Here is a 17,103-nt window from a genome sequence, read left to right as displayed (position 1 = left end):
GAGGAAGACTGGAAAAATTCTGCTGGTCCTGTTATCACAAGTGACAATGGCAGAGTGCTTTTGTTGTTTTCCTTCTTCTGGTAGAATGAGATCAGACCCTCTGCTTAGCTAAAAACAAGACATCTTTTTTGTTCCAGATGTGCTAAGCAAGAGAGCTATTTGTAAACAATGTTTTGTTTTTGTTTTTTGCTTTTTTTCCCTGTTCAACAAGAAGCTGAACACTTCCCCGTGTGGCCATGAGCCTTTGTAGGCTGCTGCGCTCCATCTTTCAGGTAAAAGTGCTCACAAAAGACTTTGGTGCAAAGGAGACCCCAATTCCTGGTCACCTGCAGGACTTCCCCAGAAGCACTGTGACCAAGCACTGGCCTTCCTGTCTCACTGCAGCCATCCACTTCTTTTAAAGGTCTATGCTTAACAGCATCTTGCTAAGACACTTACACGATGGGGAAAGCAGCCTTTCACAGCAGCTCTTGGTCTCAGCTGTGGTTTTATTTCAGGATGTCCTTTCGGCCACTCGGAGCTGAACAGAAATGAACTACAAATTTACTTCCATGGACAACTCTTTGGTCCTTGGGCTCTTGGGTACAAGATGCCAGTTCTGCATGTTTGATAGCAAATCTCAGGGCTTTACAAAATTTAATAAAAAGTTTATCCATCCTCAGCCTGGGTTGGTTTGGTTCTCTTTGTTCCCAGAAAATAAAGGCTCTGTGTTCACAGATAAATTCCCCCCATATGAGTATTTCTTTTAACTGGACAAAAGCTTGCTAGAAGAGAACAGTTCTCCCTTTGGGCAATGATGCACTCCCCCGTGCTCATGGTATGCACTATTCCCTTCGTTCACTTTGTTACTTTTTGCAGTTCAGCTTCCATACGCCGCCGCTCATGTGTGGTGCCAATGCTGCTGGTGATGAATTTCTCGCCGAGCTGACTTGAGCAATGTCTCTCTGAAGTAATCGTTTTCTATCTCCCCAGCGTTTAGCTGAGCACATAGTCTCCAAGACCTTTCACCAAGCATCCATCAGCACTGAGTTCACGCTAAGCAAGACACTACCCTGTTCCAGAGGCTGAGCAAACCACATGCCTACGCTGTAACTAATTATTTCTATTGGCTGATTGCTTTTTAATGCGTCTGTTTTACAGGTAAACAGATTTATCTTAGAAAGGGAAATGTAATAATAGTGTTGGGTTTTATTCATCGCCTTCCTTCAGAGACTGAAAGGCTGTATGCTGAAATAGGTGTAAGCCTTACACAGAATTCAGCTGATTTTCATACCCATGTAGCGTGGATGCCCCAGATTGTTGGGACAGATCAGGAAAGCCTAACAAAAATTGTGGAGCCTCCTAGCAGGACTCCAAAAACTGATGATATTAACCAGGCGGTCTACAATCCAAAACTCCTCATGAACCTCCCCATTTAAAAAGGAACTTTTTATAATTTGCAAATCCCCTGGAGAAAGTGGTTTCTGGTGCAAGGAGACCACCACATAGACCCCCACTCACACATCTCAAGAACATCAGCTCTTTGTGGTATTAACTCACCCTTGTGATCCCAGGTGCAAAATCTGAGAACAATTTCCAAACTGTGAAAGTGTTTGCACATTGCTAGTACTGCAAAAGTGCTTGGAGATGTCTCAGACCACACAACCCATGGGCCAAGGAGATCCTAAAAACAGTGCTTGACCCAAAAATCTTGTGACTGACACATCAGAAGGGTGGATGGAGGCACAGAAGGAGACAGCAAAGCACAGCTTGGTTGTACAATGAGTAAAAATTAGGGGATTGCAGGAAGGGGAAGAGAAACTGGGAAGCTCTTTCAGACTGACAAAATAAGGAAAGAGAAGACATTGATGAAATTAAAATTCTCGGAGGGAGATGTCAAGTGTGTGCTGAAGGTGAAGCCCTACCTCCACAGGCTGATAGCATTGTCTAGGTGGCATCCTCACCCTAGGTACTCCTGCACCTTTTAAAATTATATTTAAAAAACAAATAATTAATTAAAAATAAAAATAAAAAAGGGGGTCTTGAAAATAAAACGTCATGGCCAGAGATATTCAGGAGTGACAGTGGCTGCCTTCTTTTCAGCACATGGCCAACCTCCCTACAGCACTGGGCTGGGAGAGGGGAGACAACCTTTACCTGCTGCTCGCTGCGAGCAGGGGTCACGGTGAAAAAAACAGGACCGAGGCATCTGGCAGCAGCTTTTGGGGCTGGACTTTGGTTTGCCTGCCGGGCTGGGGTTGCAGCTGGCTGGCCTGATCTCCCTGCCTCCCACTGGCTCTCACTGAGAGCAGAACATGCCTTCTCCTGCTGATTTCTGCTTGCCATATTGATTGCAGCAGGGTATAATGGAGACAAGTCAGGCAGAAAGCCAGCCACCCTTGGGAATGATTAAAGAGCAGGCAGAAAAGGATAGAAGTGAAGAAAAACAGGCTGACACTTAGGACGTGCTGGATTTGGAGCAAATTATTCCCCTTTCTCCACCTCACCCCATCCTGGTACTCGGGACCATGCAGCAGCACCTCTTTTTCAGCTCTGCCCAAAGAGAGGCACGGTATCGACCCTCATGTATGCGGGGAACAAAATCCCCAGAACTCATACAATATCCCCATTGTGCATGGATTTGCAGACTGATTATTCAGAGCGTAGCCAAGGAAAGGTAAGGCTATGACCCATTGTTTTCGTGCGATCAATTGAATACTGTCATTTGCATTTAAAACGCTCCGAATTCGCACTGTCAATATGCCAAACAGCTGCTCGGGCTTTTCAGCATTCCATGGTGACAATCACACTATCGTACATCATTGGCACCAGGATTTGCAATACTCTCAGTGTCAAAATTTTGTGTGTGTGTGTGTGTTTTTTTTTTTTTTCAAAAAAAAATCCCCCCCCCCCCAATACCCAAACCTGTGAAAAATCCGCTTTTAAAATGATCGTGTTCGATGCTGCTAACCAGGCCTTCACAGATGCCAACATATCAAAATTCATCTCTTTTCTTCCTCTCCTACAATTAAAAGGTAGTTAAGAAAGAGGCTGTTCCTGATAGATCCACCTTCTGTTTTCTCCTTTGTATGCGTATTATTCATTAGCAGTCTAATAAGAGTTTCAAAATGCTCTGTGCCTCTGCCAGCAGGGCATATGTATGTAGACATGTGCTTGTGACAGATAAGTACATAAACAGCATATTGGCACCAGAAAGACATCTGTGCCTAGAAAAACGCTTGTGATATGTACATAAATGACATTTTAGCTCTAGTCAAGTCCTTGTGGCTTTGAGAGGAATATGTGACTGTACTCTTCTCTGTGAATACTGAAAAGGTGCATCTTAGGAAGGAGAGCGTTTTGGAGGTTTGCTGGGAGCCGAAGGAAGAGCTCTGATGCACGGAACTGATGCTGGCATGCCGCGAGCACGGCCTGGCACCCCCAAAATCTGACTTGATGCATCCATGCAGGGCACGTCACTGAATGGGGCTCGCAAAGGCAATGCCCCTGGCTGAGAAGAAAATAAAATCTCATCCCAAAGACCAAAAAGTGGGGGTGAGCTGGGGTGTGGGGGCACAAGGAGTGCTCCCCACAGTGTTCCTGCAACCTGCATTTAATTATCTGGCTGACAAATGTGAACAAAAGCCCTTCACCACAACAGCCTCCTATGGCAGAAAAGGGAAATTTTGGTCTATTTCAGAAGGGGACCAAGTGTGCCATCCTCTGGCATCCTTCCTGGGTTGCACCACAGGCTCCTTTGTAGGTGTACTCACACCCCTTGGCTTAGGCTCATAATGCCTCAGTTTACCCGCTCATGGTGAGAGTTGCCTGTCTGATAGCTGCAATTCATGCTGGAAACCTGATTGTGGCCAGGAGATAATGGGTGAAAGGCCCGTGGGAGAATATTTGCATCTGCTCATCAGTAGAAGAAAGAGAAGATGGAAAATTGGAGGCACTTGAGTATTTGCCATGCTTGCCTGGCAGTAAATATGGACTGTCCTCCCTGATTTCAGGGCTTGGAGTCAGACCACCAGGGGTATTTGAGCCCTGCACTCCCACGGGAGCACTTATGTCCCAGTAAAGTCACCCAAAGTGAGGAACTTGAGCTTTACCCCTCCATAAACACTGGGTTCAAGCATGTCTTCCAGAGCTTGCTCTGGGAGGTACAGGTGCCCCGCAACTCTCAACTCCTCAATTTCTGCAATTACAAATCTGTTGCAGATTTCACGAGATTCAATAATGCAAATTCTGGAAGGAAATGAGTGTCCAAAGCTGCCATTGCCCCTGGGTCAGTCAGGACCCACCTGGGTTGGATCAAGAAACAGCAGCTGTGCACGCACAAAGCCCTTTGGGACATGGCCCTAGCATGCATATTGGGGTGGTCCCTGCTGTTCACCAGCTTGCTCATGGTGAAAACCCTTTCAGCTCTGATGTGAGGAAGAAAGAGCAGCAAAATATGCTGTGGTTCCTTTGACTTTGCTGGAGCCTGTTGGTTGACATGACCCGAGCATGCAGCTCCCCAGGCAGGTGGGGATCTCACACCTCCAGCCTCCTCGAAGCCTTGCAGGCTGCGAGGGGAACCGCAGAGTTGTTACTTGACTGAACAAAAAAGTGTTTGGGGGGAAAATTGTCTCCAGTCACTCTCATTTTGCATGTGATTTTTCCTACATATGTTTCTAATCATTAAGAAATTCTGTAGCTTAAATAATGCTCTGAAAGTACGGTAACTGTTGGACTACATTCTGTTGTAACCTTATTGAATTTCACTTCTCTGGAAAAAATAATGGGATACTATATCTTGAAAAACAAATGGTAATTGCGTTTTTAACAGAATGTTTCTCTTTGTGTTTCAAAACCTTCTGCACACAGTTAGACATCTAGCCAGGGAAGAAGGTACAAAGCATATGGGCCAATTTCTGTCTGTTGGCTGTTCAAGATGCCTTAATATTTAAGCAGCGATGGGTGTGTGTCCATGCAATATGGCACAGTGTATCTATCTACCCCGTGTCCACGAGCTCAGGTGAGGTGGCCAAAAAGTTGTGTACTGGGGTCAGAAGAGGCATCCTAGGAGGAACTAGGGAAGGTGGATTTACATCTGCTCCCTATTAGGTGTCATCGTACCACCCTTATCTCACATTAATTCACATTTGGGCAATTAGAAACACCAAAGACTGATGTTCTTGTGCTCATGGTGAGGACCAGAGACACAGGTTCATCCTCCAGGTGACCAGGATGTTACAGCAAAGGGTTCTGTAGAGGCTGCAAAAATAGGAATTTTCCTGCACCTCTGCATTGCCCACACACTGAAGTGCTATCACTTCCTGAGTGCTTTGGGGATGTGTACACCACCGTGAGCTGATTTGATTAAAAAATGGGACCCAAAACAGCATCGTTGCAATGCAGTTTGGCAACATGCTGGTGTTGTTTTCTACCAAGGTTAGGAGAGCCATGGTAGTACCGGAATGCCCTTCCCTCATTTCTGGTAAATCTAACATGTTAAGGACTTTGTGAAGAGATGCTTTTGGACATGTGAAGCTTCAAGGCAAAGTAATAGGCATGAGGTTTCTGACTGACAAGACACATGTGAGTACATGCAAAATGTGCTCCTCCAGCTAAAAATAACATTTCTCCTGTCAACCACGATGCATCCACCCCCACAACACCACCCAGAAGAACACATTAACACCTTGGCTTTGCACGTAGCCCAATTCACAGCAGCCACAAGTGGTAGAGGGATCTGCACTCTGTGTGCATGCTGACAAATCATATGGCATAGCGAAGAACAGAGGAGTGAAACTGGGCTAGCAGAAGTTGACGCCTTATCATCACAGTCCCTTTGAGCATGCTGTAGGCTGACACCTCCACCAACCGAGTCATCTCCCCGATGCCAGGATGAAGAGCACGAGCCCACTATCCTGATTTAGCCTCCGAGGCTCGGCTCGCCACACCAGGAAGGTGCATCGATGCAGATGGGTGGAAGAGCACCTCAGGTGTGCTGGCATGGGGACAAGCTGGAATGTCCAACCACTGCTCCTCACAGCTGTGCTACAGTGGGGGGTAAAATACACATTGTAGACCAGTAATGTGAGATATTTCTCCCAGTACTGCTCCTCATTTTGTGCCTAGTATCATCCAGAAACCTGTGAATAGTATTTCAAACCAAGAAGTGCTGAGTTGCAGATAGGCATCACCCTTGGGAAGGAATCCTACAGTACCTAAGGCACAGGTCTGCCGTAGAGGCTGCGTGTGCTTCCACTGGCACCACAGTCCAAGGCAGTGAAAGACATGGACAGCAAAGCTTTCAAAAGAGTTAAAAGACTAGAGAAATATCATTTTTTGCCCAAAGACTACTTCCTGTGATAATCTGCTTTTTTTTTTTTTTCTTTTTCCTTTTTTTTCTTATAAGTCAAAGCTTTCTGAAAAGTGCTGAACACAATAAAAATTTACCATGCTAAGCTTCTTACCATAATTTCTGGGCAAGTCTTTTTGAAAATCATCATCAACAGTTCAAATGTAGCTTGTTCGCACAGTACAGTTCTTAAAAGGTTAAAAAATATTGCGAAAATATTGGCAGCTGGCAAGGTTGATTCATGGACACAGATGTCACCATCAGACCATTGCAGTCTTCTCCTGGACAGCATGAAGCTTTACTCAGAGGAGATTTTCGGAAACCCAGGAGATTAAAAAAACGTAAATTCCAATCTCTCCTTTAGCCGGCAAGCACAGGAGCCTATGTTCTCACTCCTGAAATTAAGCTCCTTTAGCTCTCATCTAAGTGGCTGGGCAGAGCCTTGGGCTCTTGCAGTTCTTCCCTTGCCCGAACTTCACCCGACGCCAGCAAAGCCAGGAAGGCTTTGGAGGGCGTTGAAGGCATCTAGCCCTTCACAGACAGCGCTTAGCAGTTAACAGGATCAGCACCTCAGTGACTTGCAGGCTGTCCATCACCTCAGATGCCTTACAGTTTTTAAATTATGCAACGCCCACCATATGTAATTAGCTAAGTAAGCCGCTTTCACTTAACCTCAAATGTTTGTAATGCTTATAATCCTGGTTGGGTATCTGTATAAAGGAGCTCTTTGTTAAGGGCAGAAGGGAGCAATTTTCTTCTATAAGAAAACCAGGGACTTGACACGGATGTAAAGCTAAATGTTTGAAAGATCGCTTTTGTTTGGCAAACAGTGGAGTTTTGGGGGTTGTTTTTGGAGGTCCCAATGTTTAAACTTATTTAGCAAGTGGTCTGGCACTAGCCATACATGCAAAAGCAGCCTGCCTATGATGGGTCCTGTCCCAGTCAGCTATAGGCATCCTAGCTATTTTTCCTTCTAGTCCTTTCTTATTCCTGTTTCAGCAAGTCTAACACCAACATCAAGTTCCTTCCTGGGATGAAAACCTGTGAGTTCACCAGCAAGCATGGAGCTTCAGCTTTGGCCCATTTTGGTTTCTCTGTTGGAAAAGCTGAACAGTTGGATGCTCTTGGTGATTCTTGTCACATTCCTTTTGATTACTGACTTTGTGAGAAAGAGGCGTCCCAGGAATTTCCCTCCAGGGCCACAGCTCTTTCCTTTTGTGGGAACCATTGTGGACTTAAGGCAGCCCCTCCATCTTGAGATGCAGAAGGTAAGGACATTTCTCCTACTGATAATATTTTACCTCCTCAGTGACTTTTGTCACCTAACCTGCAAAGCAAAGGTAGGTCCTGAAGAACAAGCTGTATATTAACCATGTATGATAGCAATAATTCTTGGTTTTATCCCTTACCACCACCTCCTCTTCCATGGGAGTTGGAAGGTTTGACGGAAAAGAAACTCGTACCAGAGGAAAGCCTCCTCTTTCTTCCCGTTGGACCATGGCCATTTTGTGCCTGAGCCCAGGAAGGGTTTGGAGGAGCCGTGCCAGACCGGGGGAGGGATGGCAATTGCTATGTGAAAAACTAATTGTTTGGACAATGAAGATCATGTCTCAAAGTTGTCTTTGTTCAGAGGCCAACAATTTGCCCCATTACATCTGAAATAAACATTAAGGCCCAGAGTTAACCTTCTCCATGGCTTCTTCTGTACCACAGGAAGAGGCAGAGATAGCTCTAGAAAGGTTTTCAGAGCTTTGACTCCCACCAAAGCCAATGACACATGCTGTGTACCTTGTCTGAAAAAGTGGGAGAAAAGGTTCTGGCATGCTGGTTGCAAATATCTTTTTAGTGACTTTTTGTCTCTCACTTTTACTTAAAAGATTGACACAGAATTTCACAGAATTTCACAGAATTTTCTAGGTTGGAAGAGACCTCAAGGTCATCGAGTCCAACCTCCAACCTAACGCTAACAGCCCTCCACTAAACCATATCCCTAAGCTCTACATCTAAGCGTCTTTTGAAGACTTCCAGGGATGGTGACTCCACCACTTCCCTGGGCAGCCTGTTCCAATGCCTCACAACCCTTTCTGTAAAGAAGTTGTCCTATCTACCCCAGATTTTCACAGCCCACTAGCATAGCTGTCACCAGGGGAACCTTTGAGGAAGGCTGAGACAGTATGCTCAGGATATTGGGTCAATAACGCATAGTTGTCACTAATAAAATTAATCTCATTAATTTATGCACATAAAATGACAGAGCTGACCATCTGACCTCAGGCAGATTTTGTAAGTCACCATGTCAGTTCAGGGTGACCATGTGTGTCCCTCTTACAGAGTCACACCAAGGAGTACATGGACTGAGACCTTGGCAAAGCAGAGCCCAAGAGAGGGCAAAATTGTCCTTTGCTCTTATACATCAGGGAGTTAAGTACTGCAGAGGAGAGAATAATGCTAGCAATGTCCATGCAAGGAAAATGGCTATAAATTGGCTATAAATGCATTCAGGCTTAAAATTAGAGGAAGTTTTCTAAGCATCAGCAGTTGGAGCCACTTTCCAAGTGTGATAGCTGGAGCAAGAAGCCTCACTACTTCAGACAAAGTTGGTGAAGAGGACTACGTGTCGTGCCCTGCTCTCAGCAGCAAGAGCCTTGGCTTGGAGACCCAGGGGATGCTGTTGCTTATTGTGAAGAAGAGAGGAGAAACAGGTGCCCATCAGTCACAAAGCAAAAAAGGCCTTTGTTACAATTAATAACAACTGGGTGAAAGCCATTTCATACCTATTAAAGAATATGAGCAAACCATCCCTCCTGCACTGCATACAGCTCACTAACATTTCCTACGCCATCTCCAGCCTTCACAGAATAGTTGATGTTGGGTGGGACCTGCAGAAGATTTGGGTTTGCATTTTTCTTAGGTCCACCCCATTGCTCCAAGTGGAACTAAATTCAAAGTTAGATGCAGGCCTTCTCCAGGCTAGTTCTGAAAATCTCCATCTTCTTGCACTCAGAGGGCAATGAACTCTCTTTCAGCTCTCCGCTCGCTATGGAAAGATTTTCAGCGTGCAGTTTGGAAGTCTGACTTTTGTGGTAGTCAGCGGGTACCAGATGGTGAGAGAAGCTCTTGTCCACCAGGCTGAAATATTTGCAGATCGGCCAAATATTCCACTTCTCCAAGAAATTTTTAGAGGCTTTGGTAAGTACAGCTTCCGAGATTTTGCCACAAACATTTCATCTATTTGCAATGATAACAATCAGAGTGAAAGAAGGCTGAATTCAACCCTCGGTAACTGTGCCAATAAAAGTTTGTGCACAGAAGGCAAGTGCTGAAGTGGGTCTAATAACCTCACAGGTATATATTTGAATTTGTCTGGGGTTTAGGGATGACGCTGGGATCAAAATCACGTATTGACCTGGATGAAAGATGACACATAAAAGCAAGCTGTCCACTTGTGATGGGCACACTTGAAGAGTTTTCCCCTTGCCTTTCTCTGCCCAGGCTGCACATAGCTCCAGAGGCGGGGTATGGAGCTCCTGCCTGCAGCTCTGCCAACAGCGTGATAGTACTTAGAGTATTTTGGCTTACACCTTTTTTTCCCACGCAAAGTGACAAAGTAGCAAATCCATAAAGCTAGATCTTTAGCATAAGCCAATTAGTCTTGAATTTTAATTCCCAGGCAAAGCTATGGTTTCTCAATGTCTGCAGTTCTTGTTTGCTTTGGTCTGGGGTTTATAAGACCAATGGCCATTTCTGAATCCCACCACCCATATTCAACACAGAATCTTTGCTTGCTTTTTCCACCCACAGGGCTCATATCATCAAATGGGCATATATGGAGGCAGCAGAGAAAGTTTGCTTCAGCAACACTGAAAAGCATTGCTGTAAGTTTTGAGGAAAAAGTGCAAGAGGAGAGCCGATATCTTGTGGAGGCGATCGAGGAAGAGAAAGGTAGGCAGCCCACGTGCAGCACCGTGCCCAAACCTTTCACCTAGCCTTTTGCCAGATGAAGGGAGAGAAGTAAAGCTCTTCCCCCGGTGTGACTCCAAACATGCAGGCCATTTCTACAATAGCACAAATTTCTATCTTATGCTTCCACATTGTGCCTTTTAGAACTTCTTCTAAACCTCAGATCCCCAATTTCATTTCTTCCTTATTAATATTAAGCAAATATATGCTAGGTGTTTATTAAAGTGTGCATGTTTATGTGGCTAAGAAAGCCTTTTCTCTACCCTGCGAAGGTATAAATGCAGCTCTCATGATAGCAAGCACGTACACTCAAAGGCTCTGTTAACCTCTGCCTGTCCCTGGTTTTGCAAAGTATTTTAAAACTTGTTTAGTCAGGCTTTCCTTTTGTATCATGCACAGATGAAGCATGTGCCTTGCTCTTTTATGGTCCAGCTTTTAAGAACTGCCAGAGGGATATTAGTAAGAATAATTTGTATGTTGGTACATGGGTGATGCTGCACTTCAGCTTTAAATAGAAGCAGATGGGGTTTAGCTAATTCTATGGAGCTATATATAGTAAACAAGAAAGATCTAAATAGGAATTGTGAAATTATATACTGAACTTGCTCCATTTTAATTGCTGTTGCACTGAACAGTCCAAATACTTCATGTTGCCAATTGATTATAGTCCTTTACGGTCCTAATCAATAAACTAATTAAGCTGCTGTTTTGGGCCTTTCTTCCCATTAGTAATGACAAATAGCGATCATGTCCATCACTCCGGTATCTGAGCACCAGCCCAGCTTAATTACTTTCTCACGGAGTGGAGAGATCAGCAGTCCTGTGTGTGGTGCCTTGCATTTCAACGCGATGCTCCCCACAGTATCGACAGCAGCTCAGGGCTGTGCAGGACTCGTTACTGGTATTAGGCTCTTGTGTCACGGCAAGCAGCTCTGGGCTGCCTAAACATGCCCAAGGAGATGATGGCCTCTGCTCGATAGCCCTCCTGAGGAAAGCAGGTGTGATGAGCATCAGGCCACACATCACTCTTTTAGGAGCCTATGGGCCACATGAGCCATCTCTGGATTTTCCTGTTTCATTAATTTGTGGTACACGAAGGCCAGCACAAAGACATTTCTGCAGTGTGATCCGTCTTGAGCTCCCTGCCCCAGGCTCTCTTGGTGTTTAAGATGGACACCAAAAACACATTGGAGCACACAAACCCACATCTGCTTGTTTTCCCTGGGAAACCTTTCAGACCCAGCTTCAGTGGCTCTGTGTTAACACCGGTGTGTGCCAGCAGCCTGGACTCGAGGGAAGGGGATGTCCTCAGGGAGAGGGCACCGTGGCACACAGTGCTCAACTTTCAGCAGGGTGATGGGGTGTTGGGGAGCCCAAGACACGGGGCAAAGCCTCAGCACCACCACTGGTGAGAGGCAGGGGAGGTCTCACCCCAGCTTCACATCTGTAGGTCGAGTACAGAATGTTTTATCTGAGAGTTAAAAGCAAGCTCCGTGGCTTTCATTTTGTTCCCTCCAGGACAACCATTTGACCCTCATTACAAAATTAACAGCGCTGTTTCAAACATTATCTGTTCCATAACTTTTGGGAACCGGTTCGACTACCACAACAATAACTTCCAGGAATTGCTGCACTTGCTTGCGGAAACACTGCTGCTCATAGGAAGCTTCTGGGGCCAGGTAAAGCCAGTCTGCCACTTTTGTAACTTCAGCTCCATGTAAGTGCTTGGAAACAAGTTTCTAAGGTACTGAAGTAATCTGTTTTTCCCTGTAAAAAAGGTCGTGCTATAAGGGAAATGACCACGGGTATTGTTTTACATGAGGCTGGGTTAATCCATTAAATCCATCAGGAATGCAGGCAAGCAAGTTAAAATTATTGAGGCACATGGACAACAAAGATTGTGGGATTGTAAAGCCAACCTTATACCTGACAGAACAGAAAAGCAACAGAAAAACCTTAAAGTCACTGTGTTTCTACCGAAAGAAGAGAAAATATTCATAGCATTCAGTGAAAATTCCCTCCTTCCCCACCCCTTTCCCAGCCAGCTTCTCAAATACTTTTATTTTATGACCAGAAGAACTCAGAGGCACGGCTTATAAGCAAGTAGGCAGCTCTGGGACTGGCTGCCATAGCTCCTGCATGGCCATATGCTGTGGGCTGGGTCAGTCCTTGCTCCCTCTGACACTCATTTCTGACCCCAGCAGCCACCTCCAACCTGCCCTTCACAAGAGGTGACAGCATCGGCCACCCAGTGTCAGAAAACTTCATCAGCAGTAAACATTTGTCTTATTCTTACCTTGTTTCTATTTGCTTGCATGTGTAACTATATTGACCTTTGTAGCAAAACTGATTTTTTTCCTGATAGCAAGCACAGCTAATAAATTGTAGTACTGTCTCAGCTTTCATGCCCTGCTTTTCTTTTTAACCCAAGAAATGCTCTTCTGTTCTGATTTCTCGCCAGCTGTATAACGCTTTTCCTTTGATAATGAGATGGCTACCAGGGCCCTTCCAGAAAATCTTCAGGCACTGGGAGAAACTTCAGCACTTTGTGAAGGGTGTGATCATGAAACACAAGGAGGAGTTGGACCAGTCTGAGTCTGGCGATTACATTGACTGTTACCTGAAGGAAATAGAGAAGGTGAGAGGGAAATACCTAAAGCCACCTAAAGCTTAACCCCAAAAACGAGCAGACAAGACTCAAGGCAGTTTTGTTAGAGGGGCCTTCTCATTCACATCCAACTTGAGCAGCAGCAGGAGTCTGATCATTTTGAAAACGCACAGACTTTTTTTATTTTTATTTTTCATTTGGAAGTATTTACACTTTGTCTTCTTCCATTTTTCATTCTGTCACGCGGTGTAGGAGGTTTCTCAGGGAATGTGTTTAGGTTTCTGTGAGAACTCGCAGGACGGTGCTTGTTGTGGTGAAACTTCACATTTAGAAATGCTACCTGCTTTTAAAAGTTGCAATACAGCAGACTTTGAGGCAGGCTTTGGGGGAAACCTCACACTTTAAAGACAGTAAGGGATAACAATTTTGAAGTCCAAGGGTGGTGGATAATAAAAGACTTGAGTTACAGACAGATGGCTTTGGATTTGGGTTTTGAAAGCATCCCCTTCCTACTAAGGACTTCCACTCTCTTCTTTTTACCCAAGTTTAAGGGTGACACAAGCTCTTATTTCCACGAGGAAAACCTGCTCTGCTCCACCCTGGACCTCTTCCTGACTGGGACGGAGACGACGGCGACTGCCATCCGCTGGGCTCTGCTCTACATGGCCGCGTACCCGCACATTCAGGGTAGGGCCGCCGATGGGTCCTTCACTATACAGCCCCAAATCAGATAATTGAAACAGAAAATGGAGTTGTTTCCAGGTTCACCTTGTTGGACAGGCCTGTGGTCCAGCTTTCTTACTGGGAACTTTCTGAGCATAGATCTTTTTTGTATTTTTTTGTTTGGTTTCTGTAGAGAAAGTGCAGCTCGAAATTGACGCCGTGATCGGCCAGTGCCGCCAGCCCACCATGGAGGACAAGGAGCACATGCCCTACACCAGCGCGGTGCTGAGCGAAGTGCTGCGGATGGGCAACATCGTGCCACTGGGGGTGCCCAGGATGTCCACCAGCGACACCACCCTGGCTGGCTTCCACCTGCCCAAAGTATGCCCAGGACAGCAGCCCCCTCCTCGCCCCGCCAGCATGGGGTCTTCACGGCCCCAGTCCTAAATCTCACCTGGAGGCACCAGCCTGCAGGATCTAACAGAGACATCTCAGCTCTGTAGAAAACAGGAGCTGTCCTGATGGACACTGTAGGGCTGTTATGGGTCTCACCTCCTTACAGGGGAGAATTGTAAGATCCTCTTGTGTTGGTCATAATTTTCAGTTTTACAAAGTTTTGTTTCATACAAGATGCCTTCCATGAATTACATGAGCAGAGGCCCAAGAAAAATAGGAAAGCAAGCAGCTTGGATTTGTTAATTCCACAGAGTATTAAAAATAATCTATTAAAAGTAGCACTCGATAAAAGCCAAGTAATACTTATTGACGTGTATACGTTGTTCTGGCATTATGAAAGCAAATATGAGATTTGGATAGATTGAGTGTCTTCCATGGACATGATTAGTTGTTTCTTGGTAAATTAAAAATGAAAAATCTGGGCATTTTGCTGCACATTGATTGGAATATTTTTCTTTCTCTGACAGAGGATGTGAAGGTAAACCAGACACAGTTTTAATAAAAAGCACAGTGAAAAGGATCAATAAAAAAAATTATTTGGTTAAGTTGCTTCCAATTCCTCTGGGAACACAATTTTATTGGTTTAAAGTTTGTTTATGTTAACATCACCAGTGACAGCAGCACAAGGTACAGATCAACAGCACAGTGATAGACCGTGGCACACAGAAGTGAACAATCCTGCAGGCTTTCACCCTCATTTAACCATGTTGGTTAGGAAAAACATGCTGTGCTTAGTAGTTTACTTTGTGTGTAGAGCAAAGCTAATAATAAACTAGTCTGACAGCACATCAGCTCTTCTTCTCCATGCAAACTCTTGCTTCCTCCACCTCTTGCAGGGCACCACGGTGATGACCAGCCTGACTTCGATAATGTTTGACAAAAACGTGTGGGAAACCCCAGACACCTTTAATCCTGAACATTTCCTGGAGAACGGCCAGTACAGGAGGCGGGAGGCTTTCCTGCCCTTCTCTGCAGGTAGTAAGATGGATGGGGAGATGGGTTTGCTGTTTGCAATACTTTCTTTTTTCACCCTGCCAGAGCAGGGGGAACTGCTCCGTGTCCAGCTTTCTGCCTCTAATAGCAGCCCATGCCTGGCATTTCCCACAGTGAAAATCCCCTGGCAATTAATACTGACTGCTCTGAGCCGAAGGGAAATCAATTCTGTTATTGCAGGATGAAAAATAAGGCTTTTTCCTTCTGCAAGAACTGTGTAAATGGGCTCTGTTTTTTTTTGACGAGTCTCCCCTCTTCGCCCATCCAAACAGCCACTGCTGTCTGCAGAGCAGGAAACTTCTGGGGACGGTTTCTGTACGATGTGTGGGTGAACATTGCCACCTAACCTTGCTAGGAAGAAAAGCTCCTGCAGCCCGTGCAATCCAGTGCAGGCAAGAGGAGCCTGGAGGCAGTGGAGACCCCAAACCAGGCCCCTCAGACCCCAGACATCGCCCTCCCTCATGTCCCACTGGCCCCACAGCCCCTTCAAGCCCCCATCTCCTTGCACAATGCAACTCCCCAGGGGTTGCTGCAGCAGCTATCGAGGACAATGCTTAAACCTTGCTCCACACGCAGTGCAGATTTTTTCCTGCTTTTCCAGGCAAGCGGGCTTGTCCAGGGGAGCAGCTGGCCAGGACCGAGCTCTTCATCTTCTTCACCGCCCTGCTGCAGAAGTTCACCTTCCAGGTGCCAGCCGGTGCCAAGCTGAGCTTCGCCTTCACGCTCAGCCTCACACGCTGCCCAAGGCCCTTCCAGCTCTGCGCTCTGCCTCGCTGCTGATGCTCCTGAGCCCCCTCCTTGCTGCTTTGGCTCCTCACGCACTGGAAAATGCCCCATTTCCCAACCACCCCCTTAGATTTTGGGCTGCCATGTCGAGTCACAGACATCTAGCACCCAGCGGCCTTGCTTGACCTGCGGGCAGTGGTAGCAAGGGTAGGAGGGCCGCACTCTGCACACTGCGATAAGGAAAGTCCTTGGGACACTTCCCTTTATCTCCTGCCCCCTCCCCTATTAGTTTGATAAAATACATGACCTCTAAAGCCCTATGATTTCATCTCCACCCTTAGCAGCTCCCAGAAAATTCTGGGCTCTTGCCCAGCACCATTATGGACACCCAGGGTGTCACAGCAGATCCTGAGCCTCAGGAGGCCTCAGGCCTGGGGACTGCACATTCCTCACAACACCCTCACAACACTGCTTGCTTTTCCTATGGAAAGCCCATATCTAAGCAGACATTCTTGCAGAGGAAACATGCATTTTTTACTCCCATATATGTAGAAATTTTAAGGAGGTTACAAGGTGGTAGTAGTAGCAGTTCCTACCAGCCCAAGCAGGATGGCACAAGGAGCTGCGTCTCCAGCAGGTCTCCAGAAATACGATATTGAAATTGTACGAGCAGGAAAGGCTTATCCTGTATGAGAAACTAAGTTGTGTTTTTGCAGTAGAACATGTTTTTTGAAGTAGAGTGTGTTTTTGCAGCAGAAAACTAACTTTCTGTGATCAGAGAGAGTTGTGTAGCCATAACAAAGAGAAATGCTAAGTAGATAAGTAGACAGTAGAAGGCCTCGCTGTTCCAAAATAAGGTAAAAGACTGAGAAAAACAGGATGAGCGGTGTGGGAACAGAAAAAAAAAAAAAAAAAAAAAAAAAAAAGATCACAAGTTCTCAAAACATAAGAAAAGAGGAAAAAAAAAAAAAAAAAAGGATAAATTAAAGAGTCGATCAAAAAAAAATGTACATATATGGTATAGAGGAGCGTCGAGTATCTTGTGAGCCTGTAGTACTCTGCCAGTGAGGAAACGGGGGAGGTGATCAGGTGTCGGGTAATGGGGAATAAAAGGTTATGACATGGTTACTATAACGTGCTCCTAATTGGCAGGACGCCCACCATTGCAATTGCAAATAAAATAGCTTCACAGAAGATCCTGTCTGAAGAAAATTATTGAGATTTTTCTCACAGCCGAGAGGTCTGTGCTCGTAAAACACACAACATGGAAGAAAAGGCCTGGGGCCATGCTCAGAGGCCTCTCTGCAGCCCCAAGCTCAGCAGGTGGCTCTGGGGTACGGCACAGGGCCGTGACAGAGACCCTGCTCCT

General features: G+C 45.7%; 1 protein-coding gene across 1 annotated transcript; it reads left to right on the top strand.

Annotated features, from left to right (window-relative positions):
* Window positions 1–2,563: 2,563 nt before the first annotated feature.
* LOC311440505 (cytochrome P450 2J2-like) lies at window positions 2,564–16,535 on the top strand (the record flags this gene model as incomplete). The annotated part of the gene is made up of 10 exons (XM_084527507.1): window positions 2,564–2,656; window positions 4,201–4,287; window positions 9,355–9,517; window positions 10,130–10,270; window positions 11,807–11,967; window positions 12,750–12,926; window positions 13,442–13,583; window positions 13,753–13,940; window positions 14,852–14,990; window positions 15,610–16,535. 10 exons carry the CDS (start codon window positions 2,564–2,566, stop codon window positions 15,786–15,788), a joined length of 1,470 nt encoding a protein of 489 aa, XP_084383633.1. The 3' UTR covers window positions 15,789–16,535.
* Window positions 16,536–17,103: the final 568 nt, after the last annotated feature.

The sequence above is a fragment of the Aythya ferina genome (genome assembly GCF_964211825.1).
Source record: "Aythya ferina genome assembly, chromosome: 8".
Classification (NCBI taxonomy): Eukaryota; Metazoa; Chordata; class Aves; order Anseriformes; family Anatidae; genus Aythya; species Aythya ferina.
Note: the sequence above shows the minus strand (reverse complement) of the source record. Positions and strands in the feature narration are given on the sequence as shown.